General features: G+C 38.2%; 1 protein-coding gene across 2 annotated transcripts in view; it reads left to right on the plus strand.

Moving 5' to 3' along the window:
• foxp4 (forkhead box P4) overlaps window positions 1-18,042 on the plus strand; it is a 251,954-nt gene that overhangs the window by 82,475 nt on the left and 151,437 nt on the right. For both annotated transcript variants that reach the window (XM_055160172.1, XM_055160171.1), the window contains exon 2: window positions 15,589-15,768. In XM_055160172.1, the coding sequence (XP_055016147.1) occupies window positions 15,598-15,768 (171 nt within the window). In that variant the 5' untranslated portion in view covers window positions 15,589-15,597. The remainder of the gene's footprint in view (window positions 1-15,588; window positions 15,769-18,042) is intronic.

Below are 18,042 nucleotides of genomic sequence, written 5' to 3' on the forward strand. Positions count from 1 at the left end.
ATCGCCTCTCCACAGATGTAACCTTGACCTGATAGCATCACCTGTTACCAATAGGGCTGGGTATCATTAAGAATTTGCCGATACAATTCATACATAGGCCATGATACGATACATATCTCAAAACAATGAGCTTGTGATTCAATATGATTCTATACGATATATTTCAAATCGATTCGATACAGTTCAATAAAAAATAAAGGCTAAATCATGTCTGTGATACTAAAAGTCTTTATTAAACCACTTCTTGTGCAAAGAAAATATGAAACACAAACATTTTAATCATTAAAACAGGGAAAATGTCAATTATGTCGCATAAACAAGTTTTCTTCCTCTCAACAAACAACAAAACTGTAAAAATGTTTAGTAAAATATACTCTTGGTGATATATATCAATACAGCAACCCATGATATCGATACTGTATCCTCTCATTAAATGATACGATATACCGATTTTTAATATTTTGCACACCACTAATAGAGATAGATAAGTTTGATGTCATGACAAGCAGATAATGTTACACTCTACACTCAATTAAAAGTAAAATTGGAACTTATTATGTACGATAGTTAAAGTTCTGAATTGTCTTGTTATTACATATACTATTTTATTTTTTATTTTTACTACTTTTGTTACTTTTATTTATTTATAATTTTTACTACTTTTACTACTAAAATTTGTTTGAACCAATAATCAGTTAAAGAATGTAGAGTAGATAATTAAAATAAGTAAATAAATACATAAATAGTAAAGAGATTGAATAGAAGTAGAGTCTGAATAATTTATAGATGATACTTTTACTCAGAAAGTATATCATCTTTTGAAAACTACAGTATAACACTTCCAAGTAGCAGTGCTAACATAAAAGTTCCCTGCCTTATCCGCGTCACACAGTTAGCCTCTCGCTCTCTGACGGCGTACACAGAGTAGACGGAGCGCTCGCAGCACATTTTGGCTAACCTCTTCATGAGTCTGTCTGGATAATAGCGCTCACCTGTTAGCGCTGGAGCCGAGCCAGGCCCTCCGCACACTGATAGCATTAGCTTCTTCTGTTAGCCAACTTGTTAGCACTGGACGGCAGCCAGAGTACCTGTCGATGTAGCCTCGAGCGGTGCTGTTAGCTAGTAGCAATGAGTTGATATAAAGAAGACTAAACCTGGCTTTTGTTGCAAGTCTGGCACAGTTCAAGGCCAAAAATCCCATTCAGGAAAAGAGGAAGCATTTCAATTCACAAAGATGGTGGAATGAATTCTTTTATTAGCTTAATAGCTTAGAGCCACATTTTAGTCTATTTACACAACCATTAACGTAGCATTATATAGACTACGAGGCTACAATATTCCTACGATGTTTTATGGGTGTGAGTAGACATGTGGGCCAACTCATTCAAATGTTTGCGGTTCGATCTCCGTCACTGGCACATTGTACGTTTTTGTGTCCTTGGGCAAGACACTTCATCAGCACGACTATGTTTAAATTAATGACGTTTATTTTGTAATTTGTGGTAACAATCTGCCCCTGGCCTGCCCTGTTACTGAAGAGTTCATGAACAGTGCAGAAACATTACTAAATAATACGCTGGTTTACATAGCTCAGTTCAGTATTGTTTATTAAAATAATTAGACTTTTCAAGAGAGTGGTGACTTCTTTTGTAGAGTGCTTTTTGAGTGTATTCTATTTAAGTATTTTTTTTCTAAAGAATGAGAACTTCGCACATCAATTACTTGAGAAGCGTGCGTTGGAGGAGAGGGAGCAGTACAAGAACATAGAAAAAATTCCCGCACACCATCTTACTTGCAAAATGTGAGATTTATTAGGACAAACAGTGTAACGTTTTGGCAGGAATGAGCTGGAAAGTCCCCCTGAATTGTACCCTTTATTAAAGTCAGTTCATCTATGAACATATATATTTAAAAAAATAATAATTTAGTTAAGACCTTCCTAAAAGTGATTGTGAATGATTTTTGAACAAATTCTGTAAGTTTTTAAGTTTCTTGTGTTGTGCTGCTTACAAATTATGTTCATGGCAGCAGGTAAGGAAATAATCAACAGTTACAGATGCTATAGGACATGGGGAACAAGAAAAAAAAAAAGTGTATGTTTAAAATACAACTTCTGCGAGCAAATGAGGATTATATTGATATTATGTACTGAAAAGATGTGTGCCACTTCGGGAAGATCAGTACACTGACATAAACTAGGCCTGACATTTGGTCTCGCTGCATTCACATTTCATTTTCTTATGATATAGAAGCTGATTTTCTAACTCCCAGGCACAGCAGTTACCCGTGTGACGCCCAAGAGAAGAGGGAGCCCGGAGGGAGGTGGGAAACGTTTACGCCAAGAGAATGGGACGCTCAAGCTGAAATTTTCGAGCCAGGGGGACACTCGAGCCAGTATTCATTTTGGCACTAGGCCTTCATCAGGCAAACTGCTCGGCCTTTTTCAGGGAACGTGCCGAAACGTTGCACTGTTTGTCCTAATAAATCTCACATTTTGCAAGTAAGACGGTGTGCGGGATTTTTCTCTATCTAAAGAATATAATCAAAACCAAAAATTTTAAATGAAACTGCAGGTCATGTAAGGGTGACCATATTTCCGTTTATGAAAACCAGGACACCTTATCGGGGGTGGGGCCTCGACACTGAGCTACTCTCACTTCACGACCTGTGCACATGGCCTTCCACTTTTCCCTGACCGGGACGGAAAACAGAGAATTTCTTGTACAAGTTATCGTTAAATGCGCATTTACGCTTCGGCTTTCACTCCAAAAATCTTGCTTAATCTTACTTTTAATTGTTTGTTTTTTTTCACAACTAAAGGTACCCAAAAAGCCCACTATATAAATTAGCAGAAATACACTTTGGTTTATCATCGTAGCAGTGGAAAGAGTAATCAAAACCGTAACACGAGTCCTGTCGCTCCTAAAATATTGTGCATATAAACAGTAACAGGTAAAAGTTCTTCAAAAAATGTTCAAGGGGCCGCTTTTGCCTCCATCGACTCTGGCTCCAATTAACTTTACGCTGGAAAACTCTGTAACTGCCATGAGCTTCATTTGACTGGAGTTGAACGCTACAGGTGACGTCACGCTCCTTTAGTTCACTTTTTCGTAAAATCTATGAAAGCTACACAAGTGACTCTAGGTAAAAAGCACAACAGAAGTCTAATGCATACACAGTTAGTCCAAATTCCTTTCCTAGTTTTATCATTTTAGCAGAGCCAACACTTGCATGAGCACAGATTGAAGTGAACGATGCACCCAAACGCTGTCTTGCTTGCGGCTTATCTTCTGTGACTGTGTTTTTGTGCGCTGGATTTGGCCTGTCAGATTCCTGCTGGTCACTGCTCTTCACAGCGCTAACCCCTCGCCATCTCCTCTGTTGTGCGCCTATCTCCGTGTGCGTTTGTGCGCGTCTGTGCGTGTGTTTGTGTGTACGAGGCATGCAGTCGTGTTTACAACAGCTTAGCCCGATAATGCGTCTTTATCATGTGGCTCCTCTGGTGGGAATAGCGGCGGCGGAGGTCCCTGTACGGCTGTTTCGCTTTCCCGCGCCTTGCATCAGCTAGCAGGAACGCAGATTATTAGGCAGAGAGGAAGAGAGAGAGAGCAGGAAAGGAGGAGGGGGAGAAGAAGAGAGAGCGGAGTGGAGTGGAGTAAGGTGGGGAGAAAGAATGGGGAGAGGAGGGACAGAGAGATGGCAGAGGAAGAGAGAGAGAGAGAGAGAAAACGAGAGATAGGAGGGAGAGTAGAAGAGAGAGAGAGAGAGAAAACGAGAGATAGGAGGGAGAGTAGAAGAGAGAGAGAGAGGGGAGAGTTGGGAAAGAGATAAGAAAGAAGAGAGAGAGAAAGGGGAGGGAGAAAAGGATAGAGAGGGAGAGAAGGAGAGAGAGATGATGGAGAAAAGGAGACAAGGAGAGAGAGGAGGGAGGGAGGAGAGAAGAAAGAGAGTGAAAGAGAGGAGGAGGAGAGTTGGGAGGGAGATAAAACTAGAGAGAAAGGGGTGGGAGAAAAGGAGACAGAGAGAGAGAGAGAGAGAGAGAGAGAGAGAGAGGAGGACGAGAGTTGGGAGGGAGATAAGAAGAGAGAGAGAAAGATGAAGGAGACATGGAGAGAGAAGAGGGAGAGTAGAAGAGAGAGGAGGGAGAAAATGAGACAAGGGGAGAGAGAGAAGAAGAGAGATAGAAAGAGAAGAGGAGGAGAGTTGGAAAGGAGATAAGAAGAGAGAGAGAGGAGGGAGAGAAGAAGAAGAGAGAGAGAGGAGGAGAGTTGGAAAGGAGATAAGAAGAGAGAGAGAGGAGGGAGAGAAGAAAGAGGTGGGAGAAAAGGAGACAAGAAGAGAGAAAGGTGAGAGAGAGAAGAAGAGAGAGAGAGAGAGGAGGACAGGAGGGAGGGAAAGAGACAGAGAGAGGGGGGTTGCAGTATCTACACTCAATCATCCAGCATTCTTTCATGTGGTGTTTGAACTATCATGTCTTTGGTTAGACACGGTAAATACAGTGGAACAAAAAAAAAAAAAAAAAAAAAAAGCCAGGCAAGTTATTTTTACTAAGTGAAATTTTAATAGACTTTTTCTGACCACAACTCAACAAAATAACTCTGTACAAACAACTCCAAAAACAACTCCAAACAACTCAAAAGCGCACTCGGGAACTTTTCTGGTGGACGGTCATCAGTTGCTTGTCTCCATGGTGATATTGTCTTGAATGTTCTGCAGTCTGGCATTACACTCACAGTAAGAATGCAAGTTTTTAGGTCAGTAATCCCAATGCAAGATGGATCATGTTTAATGCCATATTCCAGACAAAACAATAAGATCTCCGTGGTGACAAGCAGGTGCCGAACAATCCACCAGAAAAGTTAGGAGATTGTTTTTATTTTACAGTGACTATAAAACTAAAAAGCAAACAAAAAGACAATTACATCATTCATTTCTTTCATATCACATCCTGAAATCAGTGACTCCGCTCAGTTTCATTTCTCTCCAGCGACTAGGTCAGGAATCGGAATACACTACACTCATTTTCACCAAGGGCCACATTTGGATCATGTTTGTCATCAAAGGGCCGGTTGTAAAGTTAAGACTGCAACTGTAACTGTAATATCGGTATGTTAGAAAACTGTAAAAGTCTGTATTTGATTTTTCATTTCATGTTTATCCATTTTGTTTATTTTTGTTTTTTACCTTTTTATTATTTACTGGTATTCTCATTCTTATTTGATTTGACTAGTTTTATTGTCTTAACGAGGACTAGTAGAGCTTTACGTTATATTTCTATTGGATATGTTTTATTTGGATTGTGCAGCACTTGGGAAACTGTTTTGTTTATGAAATGTGCTATAGAAATAAAGTGGATTTGGTTTGATTTAAAGGTTTAAGTTAAAACATTCACATTACTCCTTCAGTAACATTCATGAAATATCCGTCCTTCTGCATCAATTTTTCTTTTCTTGGACATTTTTGGGGAAATTTGATGAGTTTTCTTGGCCTCTCTAGTGGCGAGCGACAGTCACTTCACGGGAAACAACTGCGGTGCATTGTGGGAGATGTAGTAGCAGCACAGAGTCACAACGTAATTATAAATTATACCTTTCAACCCCTTGTGGGCCACATAAAATGGCTTGGCGGGCCGGATGTGACCCGCGGGCCTTGGCCTTTCCGCATGTACACAAGACGATTTGCAAAAACCCCAGAAGTGCGAGTTCGGGCACCAGCCAATCAGCGAAGAGAGATACATTCTGCATGGGCAACGATTCCCGAGACCGAGGATTTAAAGCCGGAACAAAGAGAATGTTTGGTGAATTTTATCAAGGGGAAAGATGTTATTGTCCTTCTTCCTACAGGATTGGGGAAAAGCATGGTAGCCTTAGTCTTAGTCTTAAAAAGGTCTTAAATTTCATGTTCCTAAATTAAGGCCTTAAAAAGTCTTAAATTATGTTGTCCAAGTAGACGAATGTCTAATGTGGAGTGCGCAAACAATGCTTTGGTTTCTGGCACCAGTCGCAATGAGTAAACAATCAGTACAGTGCAGGAAGACGTTGGATGGATCATGGAGAAGTGTAGGTTTAATGTGGCTCTTAGATTATAGATATAGTAGTTGTTTGGTCATTATTAGAACTGGATCTGGTGTTTTCCACCCGCATAATAGACTCGATGTTGATCTTAATTTTCATTTAAGTGGTCTTAAAAAGGTATTTATAATGTCTTAAATTTGGGGTAGTCAAACCTGGGGATACCCTGTAATATACCAGTTAGCCCCATTAGCGACGCATTACATACGTCACGACCAAATAGCAGAGATTGGTGAAATAAAAAAAGTACCCACTTACCGTCCAACTTACCGACTTACCGGGGAATGAATCCTAATGCTGTGAGATCAGAGGGTTTCTACAAAGTGAAACCGGCTGATGAATCAGGCTAGAAATCAGCATCAACATTCTAGAATTTAGTTTTATGAAAAAAAGAAGAAAAAAAAAAATGTGTAAAAATGAGATCATGGTTTCAGAAGAAAATCAAAGTCTAAGCCAAAATAACTGCCAAATAAATGATCACAATCCGCATTTTTTTATACTGTTTTGAAATTTGGTCCCTAAACTCAATTGAAGTAAAAGTTTTTCAAAAGTAAACGTTGCAAATTGTCATCTCCTCAAACTAAAACACCTCAAAGTGTGTTGGCACCTGCTCTTAACACTTATTATTTGTGTCTATTTTCTGAACACGAGAGCTTGTCCTGACTGGTTTTCTGTGGCTTGTTTCTCATCATTGGTGTAAACATGCATTGCCTATAGCAGCAGCAGCTCGGAGCTAACACACACACACACACACCTCTACACAAACATGGCGTCATCCATAACAAGTCCAGTCTTCTTCCTCATCTTTGGCTCCTGTCCAATTAAACGGCAGAAGTCTTTTATTTGTCCCGCCCCCCCAAACATTCTTTATCTCTGTGATGTGAAGCTCCCTCGGGCCAAGGGGACTGTCTTTGCTCACATCAGCCAAAAAAAGTTTCACAATGATCAAAATTAGGGCTGTTGTCATAGCAATTAGTTATTTAAGTCTCAGTCAAAAACAAAGTGTAAGTCTAAAACTATTTATAATATCTTTTGTATGGGAAAAAAGTTCTTCATATGTTGTGTATAAAAGGTTTTTGAGTGTAAATGTTGAATTATTTAAGAGGAAACAAGGAAACAAAACCAGGTCTATTCCAGGTCTATTTCAGGTCTAATAGAGGTTTATTCCAGGTCTATTCAATGTCTATTTCAGGTCTAGTCCAGGTCTATTCAAGGTCTATTCTAGGTATATTCATATTCTATTCCAGGTTTATTCAAGATCTGTTCCAGGTCTATTCCAAGTCTATTCCAGGTGTATTCAATGTCTATTTCAGGTCTATTCCAGGTCTATTCAAGGTGTATTCCAGGTCTATTCAAGATCTATTCCAGGTCGATACTAAGTCTATTCCAGGTCTATTAAAGATATATTCCAGGTCTATTTCAGGTCTATTCAAGGTCTATTCCAAATATATTCCAGGTTTAATCCAAGTCTATTCCAGGTCTGTTCAGTTCAAGATCTGTTTCAGGTATATTCCAGGTTTATTCAAGGTCTATTCTAGCTTTATTCAAAATCTAGTCCAATTCTGTTCCAGATCTACTGAAGATCTATTCCAGGTCTATTCTAAGTCTGTTCCAGGTCTATTCAAGATATATTCCAGGTCTATTCCAAATCTATTCCAGGTTTATTCAGGTCTGACATTTTCCAGGCCTGTAAAAGTTATGGAATTTTATAAATCCAATTAAAGTTTTATAAAACTCAAGGAATTTTAGTATCTCTTTCACACAACTACAGCATTCTGTTAAGTCCTCATTGGACTATTATAATTATTTCTGAACGTCTGCACCTTTTGTTTAAAAGAGACGACAATAAATGCACTGACAGGATTTTTTATGTTAAAAAACTATAATCCCAAACCATAAAGTGAGTGGAAAGGATTACCATTTTATATTTAACCCTAAAAGTCTGGTGGTGCTTTAAAGTCATGGAAAATTCACTTTAGATCATGAAAAAGTAATGGAAAAGTTTTTTAATTTTATCAGTGAAAAAGAGCGGGAACCGTGAAGCTTTTAAAGGCAAGTTACGTAAAATGAACTCTTGTTACAATGTGTTTACTTCCTCAAAAACTGACCTGGAGTTATGTTTTGTTTCATTCACATGTTTGATTAACCTACATCTCTCTTTTCATTAATTTATTTAGACAGGGCCCCATGTGAGATTTCTTGCCCCGGGCCCCCAAATTTCTGTAAACGTGCCTGAAAAACCTCATATCGGTCGATCACAATTCAAAATCCATGACTAAATTTTTCCTTTTCTTCACGCCGTCCTTTGAATGTGCATACAAAGTTCATAGTTCAGCTCGGGGGGGATCGTTGGAACATTCCCCCTGTATTCTGGCGTGCGTACAGGTTAGGACAGGCCCCGCTCCTCTCCGAGCCAGAATCACTTACAGCGCTGTGGGTTTGACTGCCTTCATTTGAGCGTCGCTGATAGATTTATGTCTGTGCCTTCTCCCCGACCTCCATTACACCGCCTTATATACACCCATTACAGGATATGACACCGCGCACATCCTTTACCGAGCGCCGCGTACCTCCTAGCCCCCCGTCCCTCCATTAGGTCCCCGTCCACCTGCGAGCGCCGGCCAATCTCGATATGCGCTAATAAGGTCAATGAGTAAGAGTAGCGAGCAGATGGAGCGGCAGTACATTAGGCAGTAAGTTGTGGATACAGACTGCGGGTGATTCATTTTTAGTGGGAGCTTTATAATGGCAGCGGAGTACAGTGCAAACGCAGTGGCCGCTCGGAAGTCCAAGCTTTTTAATGTGATTCTGGTTGAACAATTTGGTTTAAAAATTAGAAATTGAGTGTTTTTTTTCTTGGCCAATACCGTTACCGACTGTTTAGAATCCAGAACAACCAATATTTTTAGGCCGATTCTGTATATAGGGTTGATTTTGTTTATTTCCTTTAAATTGTGTAGTTTAAATTTACCGTATTCTTTGGACTATAAGTGTTGTGTGTGTGTGTTGTGTGTGTGTCGTCACGTTGTTCCTAGGTGAGTCGGGCCACACTGGGTCCTCTGCTGCCGGCGCGATCGCGGACAGAATACTGAACTCAAAGTACTACAGAGTCAGGATGTAGTGACAACATATATGGAACCTACACACAAAACACAAAATGTGAAGTAGCAATAGTAGTATCCGTAGTAGTAGTGTTAGTATTCTTACTGGTTGGTGGTGTGGACATGATGAAGCAGGAGCTGTATGAAGGGATGCACTTCAGTCCTTCTCCGTCCGCTCCTTCGTCCTCCTCTTTCTCCTCGGGTTTCTTCTGGTCGGTGTAAAACTTCCAGACCAAACACAGAAGAAGACCGAGTAAAAACAAACCAAACACAGAAGAAGACCGAGTAAAACTTTCAGACCGAACACAAAAGACATTATCAGCAACATTATCAATAATGTTGAATTCTCTCGTCTATTTTCGTACATAAGACACACCGGATTATATGACGTATTAAGCGAAACAAACAGACGACACTTGGGACTGATCCTTAGTCCAGGCGTCCACGATCCATCGGCAGATCATGGTGTAATTTGCCCGATGTTTCCTCCCTGTCTTAGTGAATGAATGTGAATGTGGGTGAATCATTTAAGTTTGTTTTTTAATTTCCTGTTTATTAATTTTATTTTTTTATTTCCTACGGAGAGGACTCAAGTATACATTGAGTAATAATGTGTTTAATTCAGGTTTGTGCACATTTGTTTACGTTTTACAGAAACAAAACTGAAACCACATGGCTCATTTGCATAAACATAAAGCTTGCTCCTTGTGTGCTGATGCGGTCAGCTTGTGTTGGACTAAATGTTGGTTCTTGACTACGGTAGCCATAATACTCTGACAATCCATCAAACGGTGTGGCTTTGTAGTTTACCAACGTTGTACTAAAACATTATGACAGATTTTTGAGCACCGTGTATCACATAAAATCAGTTTGAGGTCAGTAAACACAACCAGAATTAATACATAAGACACACTGGATTATAAGGATTTTAAGTGCACCTTATAGTCCAAAAAATACTGTACTATAAACTCACCCACTGCCATTGTTTTTCTACAAACCTATAACAGAGCTGTGTAGTCAGGTTTTGTGCAGCTATTTCTCCTTATTAAAGTGTTCACATAAAGCTTTTTATGTGTGTATTTTTAGGCAGCAGATCGACCCAAACAAACTACCGACCTGTGCTGAGATTTAAGGCTGATAATCGATCCGCTAAAAAATCCAAATAACGGTTTATTTCTGTTAAAAATTGCAGATTACAACGTTTTGTACAAATATTGTGATAAGTTTGGCAATATACATACAATATTCCAAGATCAAGAGTCGGTTCATTGTGCGTATTGATACTTTGCAGTGACATCGCCCTGGGGGTTTCCTACATGCATCTCTATTGGCGGAATTAGCAAACACTGGCAAAAAAAGTTTAAAGAAAAAAATACAAAATGGACTATATTGTTATTTGAGAGGGACTTGTTTACCAGTACAAATCAGCTCACCCTTTTGTAGTTTCAGCTAAGTTTGTTCTTTACGGTCAAATTGAGTTTAAACAAAACTCAGACATAGCAGTACTTTCAGTTAGCTTCATTAATATTGTTGATATCAGCTGCAAAGTATTAATAAACTCATAAAAAACACCATATAAAACCACCTGTAGTTGAATAAATGTAAAGTAGAGCTGTTTAATGTCACACTGTGGAACATTCCAGGCAGAGCGATGACGTATCCATAGAAACGAGAAGGTGATGGACCACTAATAAAAAATGTACACAGTGCACCTTTAAAGTATGTAGTAACACCAATAGTAGCAGCGGTGTTACAGTATTAGTAACAGTTGTAGTAGAAATAGTACTTTAAAGCGAAATTATAGTAGGACTAGTTTACAGTCAAGTTGTAGTTCCAAAGGCGGAGTAATACAGACACATGCTGACTGCGCTGAGACCGGGCTCGGTGATACGGGGCCACAGGGAACAGTATGACCTATAGGACAATGGAGCGGTCACTATTACGCAGGAAGGAAGCAGGAAGGAGAGAGTGAGAGATTGCAAACGTTAAAGACACTTTGTGACACAGAGGAAAGAGCGGCCTGATTTGTAGTTTTTCAAATGGTTCACGACGTGGAGAATAGTGCTGATGTTACAGTCGTAGTGGTCAATTTATGAAGGGGAAGAAGAAAATGATGAGTTTTACACGCAACTCGCTCTTGGAATATAATCAATGGATCAGGAGTCTATATCATATATATATATATATATATATATATATATATAATATATATATATATATATATATATATATAAATATGTATATGTATATAATATAATATATTAGCAAAATGTATGTACAAATCTGTATCAAAATCATATTATATATAAATATACAAAAAATAAATAAAAACAGGTAGGAAAAACAACAAATGATGCAAAACTTTAGTACAAATCTGTTTAAAAAATATCATATTATATATACATATACAACAATATACATAAAAACAGGTAGGAAAAATTCAACAAATAAAGCTACATTTTTTGAGAAATCTGTTTGAAAATCATATTATATATAAAAAATATCATATTATTTATACATATACAAAAAAAAAAAAACAGGTAGGAAAAATACAACAGATAAAGCAAAATTTTTCATACTAATCTGCATCAAAATCACTACATTTGAAGCTTTATTCTATCTCAAAATAAGCACAAAATACTTTAAGTACATCTTTAAACAGCACTTAAATACTTACGTGATTTATTTATTTATTTTTTTGGTATCTTAACTTTGGTATCTGTACTTTTACTTAAATAACAAAACTGAGTACTTCTTCCACCTTTGCTCCACTCAGAGATCCCAGGAGTCTAACCCACAACCTCTTTCCCGGGACACAGGATAACCACTCTGCCACTCTGCCACAGTGACACTTACAAGAACAGAGTTTGTATTAATAAAAACAGCTGAAAATAAATATGATTTTATTCGACATTTTATTAATCTTCCATAGCACATACCTGTAGGCCCCATTAAGCAACCATCTGCCAATGTGTCTTTATTACACATTACTTCTCCAGGATACACCGAGGCTCTTCTCAAAATCCAAAAACACACACACACACACACACGCACACACACTTCACCTGCTCCTGCCTGCGAGCAAAAAGAAGTTCCACGCTTTTATCTCTCCCTCCCTGAAGGCATGGCGTGAAAATATCTGAAATTGCTTACGAAAAATACCTCAATTGCGTTTTGTGTACTTGTACTCCGAAATCGGAAATTGCTAGTTTCTGAAAAAGTTTCCGCCTGTGAAGCGCGTAGTTAATTTTCTAAAACTGGAAATACGAGATTATAAGGAGTTTTGACGCTTTGTTTTGTGTTGTCTTTTGGTCTCCCTATGACATCTTGTGCTCTCGTCTCCCACGCTACGCCGCTAACGATGCGCCGGAGCTTGTGTATGAAAAAAAATAAAAACAACATCCAGGAACCGGTTTTGTTTCGGGTTTTGGCACGGAAAGAAGTGCGTCCTAATTAGGAGATAGCGCCCTCTGAAGGTGGATGAAAGAGGGATTTTTTTCGCTTGTACCGCGGGAGTATGCCGCCTCTGATTACGGAGCGTTGTGGGTTCTGGAGCGGGAAGAGCGCCGGCGTGTAAACAGTTTGTGTCTGTTTGGATTTGTGCGTCTGTGATCCCGATGCTTGCTCCTGACTGGTGCATTTACATAAGAACACAGAGGCAGGTGCAGCGCCGTCGGCACGTTAAGTTGTTTGTTAGTTTAAGGGCATAAGTTAAAAGGACATTTTTTTGTTTTCATTTAGGTTTAAAGGTTCAGAAATAAGAATGTAACAATAACCAAAATACCATGATATCGTATCATCAAAGTTCATCATCACAATATATCGAATTACAAGTTTCTCTGCATAAATTAAGAGTGGTGCAGCAATTGCTAAAAAAGATAGAGGGAACTACATAGACCATGATCCTTTGCTCCATTTCAGTGCAGATGACAAGAAGAAATAACAGTTCTAAACACTTTTAAGGCTTCATTCTTTGGATTAAGTCTTGTCGAGGCATTTTAAGAGGAAAAAGTTATATAGTAGCCTCCACAAAATATCATATTGTGAAATGTATATCGTGAAAATATCGTACCGAGAGATTTGGATACTGTTACATCGCTAATCATGAGCTTCCCTGGCCAGGCTGGTGCCACCTAGTGCCTGCGCTCAATTTCATTTCTCTCCAGCGACTAGGTCAGGAATACTAGACTGTTCACAAAAACCACAAAAGTGTGAGTTCAGGCACCAGCAAATCAGCAAAGAGCCAAATATTCAGTGTTGGCAACGATTCCCGAGATTGAGGATTTAAAGGCGGAACAAAGAGAATGTTTGGTGAATTTTATCACAGGGTAAGACGTTATTGTCCTTCTTCCTACAGGATTTGGGAAAAGCTTAATATACCAGTTAGCCCCGTTAGCGGCGCATTACATATGTCATGACCAAATAGCAGCGATTGGTTAAATGATAAAATGTATCCGTCTACCATTGAGTGAACAAATTCTAACACTGTGAGGTCAGACGGTTTCTACGAAGTGAAACCGGCTGATGAATCAGGCTAGAGCCTCCCCACCTTCTTCATGATATCGTAATAAATATCGTACAGTGAGATGTATATCGTGAAAATATCATACCAAGAGATTTGGATATTGTTACATCCTTAATCGTGAGCTTCCCCACCATATTGCAATAAATATCGTACCATGAAGTTCATACCGTGATGATATCATTTCGTGAGACTTGGATATTGTTACACCCCTATTTGGTAATATGCACTGTACAGGCATTTTAAAGGTCTTTAAGCAAAATCAACTTTTGTGAGCTTTAAATCATGTTATAATGTTATCTCATCAAAAACAGCCCTGAAGTTGTGTTTTGTTTCATTTTATATCTGTACATATTTACACATGTTTGAGTTCCACTTCAAGCTCAAAATGCTCTTCATGTTAACAGCCCTTTTAACCTTCAGTAGAGATCGGCAATTCTACGGCAGAAATCATCCAAATGATTGCAGTGAAGGTGTATGGAGTTTAAAAACACAATGGAGCACTTTTTGTCTTCAGTTTGAGATTAGAACTCAGCCTAAATACACAGGGTTTGTCTGTTAAACATGTGTGGAGGAAACAAAACACAACTCCAAGTCTATTTGTGATGAGAAATGAGGAACAAGTTGTATTGTACTTGAAACAGGAAAATACACCTAGTTACACTGAAGATAAGAAAAACAACGACCCTTTGCACTTAAAATAAGAAACTAAATCATATGTTGTTTGAATTAAGAAAATTAAACTTACTCCATTGGTAGATCATTTTACTTGTCAAGTGAAATCTACTCAAATCAAGTTCAAAAATGTTTTTTGAGTAATGCTGGGAGTACACTGTGCGATATTTTCGATCATTTCACTCAGCCCCAGCTCAAACTCACTAGAGGTTTGCAAAAATGTCAAAATATCGATATATCGTATAGTTTAAAGTGATGATACAGTATTGATATCATGGGCTGCTGCATCGATATATCACCAAGAGTATTTTTTGGTATATTTTACTAAATTATTTTGTGACAGTGCTACAGTTTTGCTGGAAGGAAACTTGTTTATATGACACATTTGACATTTTCTCTGTTTTGATGATTAAAATGTTTACGTTTCATATGAACTTTGCACAAGAAGGGGTTTAACAAAAACTTTTAGTATCACAGACATGATTTAACCATTATTATTTTATTGAACTGGATCTTATCATGGCCTATGCATTAAAGTATGTATCGATTCACCAACTTCTGAATGATACCCAGCCCTAGTTCTCACACTACACAAACTACTTCAACAGTGCGAAACCCTCGAGATGTGACAAAATTTCAAGCAGATTTGATTTTCTTGCGACCTGCGATTGCCGATCAGGAGCTGGTCGTGAGGTATTAATCGGTTCTCGTTACCCCATGTTTACTACGCGAAACACGACACACGATTAAGCCAAAACTCAACCCGGTCCCAAAAACAGTCGAGCGAAAAATCGACTCAAAAAGGGCCAAAAATCGTTTAGATTTTTTGCAGTGTAAAGAAAATATGGCTCTAATACAAGTATACTTTTCCGAACATGTTTGTAGAGCTCTAAACTTGAGGTACAACAAGATTATTCTGTCAAAATAAGACTGGATATACTGTTCTTTGCAGAGGAGTATATCATTTTGAGTTTGATGAAGATTTATGGACTTTAAAAACATGGACGGACATCTACTTATGACACAAGAGTCAGTTTTGTGTAATATAAACCCTTTAAATATTGTGTTTTTTGTCACAGAATTTAAAAAAAATCATATCCTGTGACATTTCCTTCTTTATCTGTGGACGAGTAAGGCTGTTGACTTTTGCTCCTGGCCTGTTTGCTCTCTCCGGTCACATAGCTCACCTCTCCATCTCCGTCTCGCTCTTTTCTTGCAGGTGCCAGTGATGATGGTGGAATCAGCTTCGGAGACCCTTCGAACAACGCCGTCCAATCAGAATGGAGTCAGCAGCCTCACCAGCCAATCAGACGGCGGGGGAGGCAGAGAGGGCGGGTCCAACGGAGACGCCAACGGAGAGATCAGCCCAGTAGACTTACTACACCTGCAGCAGCAACAGGTGTGTGTGTGTGTGTGTGTGTGTATGAATGGGAGCATGATACACAGCAGGATAACGTTCAGATTTGGTTGAAATACAAAATTGAATCCTTATGCTTTTCTTTAGCTCAAATAACTACACACATTCTGAATGTTTTTGTTGAATTATTTGCCTTTTATCATACAACAATTTTAGTCCATTCAATTCAGTGATTTTTTTGTAGAGCCCAAAATCACAACAGCAGTCACCTCACTGTGTTTCACTAAATTAGACTGAGCGTTAGAAAGTGTAACAGTGGAACATCAGCATCTGTATCTGTTATGTTTTAATTATGTTTTAACTGCATTTTAGATTCATGTTTTAAAGCTCAGTTAAACCTTTTGCTTTCTATTCTATTAATGTGTTCCATATGCTGATGTGATCTGTGAGAATTTTGACTGAAACACACTGAGCATTCATTACATACAAGACATACAATTCACCAGCCACTTTATTCACACAAATGAAATCAAACACAAATGTTTTACCTTCGTTAGAGAAGGAGAAATTCAGTTCTGTCCAAAAAAAACAAAACAAAACAAACAAATGTAAAAATGTTTATCAAGTTGACAGAACTGAATTTTTCTTTTGCAGTAGATCCTACCTGGACGACTATAAATGCACAAACTTTCCTGTCCTTTGTAATGTTGGTGTCATTTTTTTCCAGTGTATTTTTGTCACAGCAATCATAGAAACTGCAGTGATGTTTCTGAAATATTAGTCTGCATAATTCTTCCTCAGGGCAACTGTGGCTTCAACAGTATTTTAACACCACCCAGTGTAAAGTGAACGAATATTCCACTGTAAAACACTTTGGGTGTCTTGAAAAGCTTTTTATAAATCCAATGATTCGTTCATGAATTGAGCAGGCTCCTTTTTGAACCACTGTTGACTTAGTTTCACATTTTACTATGTCAAATGGAATCTCGTACTTTACATTTGTGCACATGTGATTTCTGTTAACAAAGTTGGTCCAACAATATTAATATAATTTTCTCACCTCCCCACATCTGTGCACATCTGTCTGCTTAGTTTCCATTTGTGCAATATCTTGTTTACCATTTTATAACTTTACAGATTTTTCAACAACCACACAAAAATAATTTATTGAAACTTTTTTTTTTTTTTTTTTACATGAATCCTTTTCAAATACATTTGAACTCTACCCACATCCACCCACATCGTATTTACTTGTGTGTACTTTGTACTTTGTGACACTTTTGACTGTGATACATTACATGAGGAAGTATTCAAGTCTGTGTATTTCTCACAGTCTGTACACAGTGACTTATATAAGACAAAAATGGTTGAACCGGTCACCTCGTGTGTTTTTGTGTGAGCTGCTGCACACGTGAGACTCAATGCTCGATGACAGTGTTGGCTTGTTCTACTTTAATTAATGCTTCGTAATCTGGCATTTGTGTCAACTGTTCCAATGCGCACGCCTCATATCAGACAGAATACAAGAAAACTTAATTACGGCTACAAGCTCCAGCAATCTCTAAGTATGTTTACATGCAAATGAGAGAACTGGTTTCAAGTGATTTAAAAAAAAACAAAAAAAAACACACACACACACATCTTTAAAAAGCAGGCACAGACAGCAGGATAAGGCTTTTCTACTATTTTTACAATATTTTTTGAGACCAATAACCCTGTTCACATCCACAAGTAATGAACCAAAAGTAAATATTATGACTGGAACTACTGACAGAGAGCTGACTGTTCAATCCAGCTTTAGCCTGTGCATGTACTCTTGAGCAAGACACTTCACACTCCTTGTCTATGTAAGAATGAAGTGTGTGAATGTATGATTGTCGGTGGTCACTGAAGTTGTTGGTGCAGATTTGGAGTCATGTCTGTTATTCAGGAGCAAGGCAGCTGTGGCTACAGATGGAACTTAAAGTAAACTCTATTTCTTTGTCATAAGATATACGCATCATTTAAAATAAATAAATAAATAATAATAATAAAAAATAAAAAAAAGATCTGCACTTTGATAAAAAGATGGAGTATACCTTAAAGCAGACATGTCAGAACTTATTTGGCCAGTGAGATCATATCAAATGTGTATTAGAGCTGCCCACCGGCTACAGATAGACTATAGAGACATTATTTATTTAAAATGTTGTTATTATTTTCTATTCTGCTTGTTCTGGATTCAATGTTTAAGCAAAACTATTATTAAACATTTATTTAATAAGAAAAGGTTTAACAGTACATGTCTCAAAAGAAGAGAAAACATGCAGATGTTCT

This window comes from Boleophthalmus pectinirostris, unplaced genomic scaffold (genome assembly GCF_026225935.1).
Source record: "Boleophthalmus pectinirostris isolate CB_2022bp ecotype Guang Dong unplaced genomic scaffold, ASM2622593v1 HiC_scaffold_3, whole genome shotgun sequence".
NCBI classification, from domain to species: domain Eukaryota; kingdom Metazoa; phylum Chordata; class Actinopteri; order Gobiiformes; family Gobiidae; genus Boleophthalmus; species Boleophthalmus pectinirostris.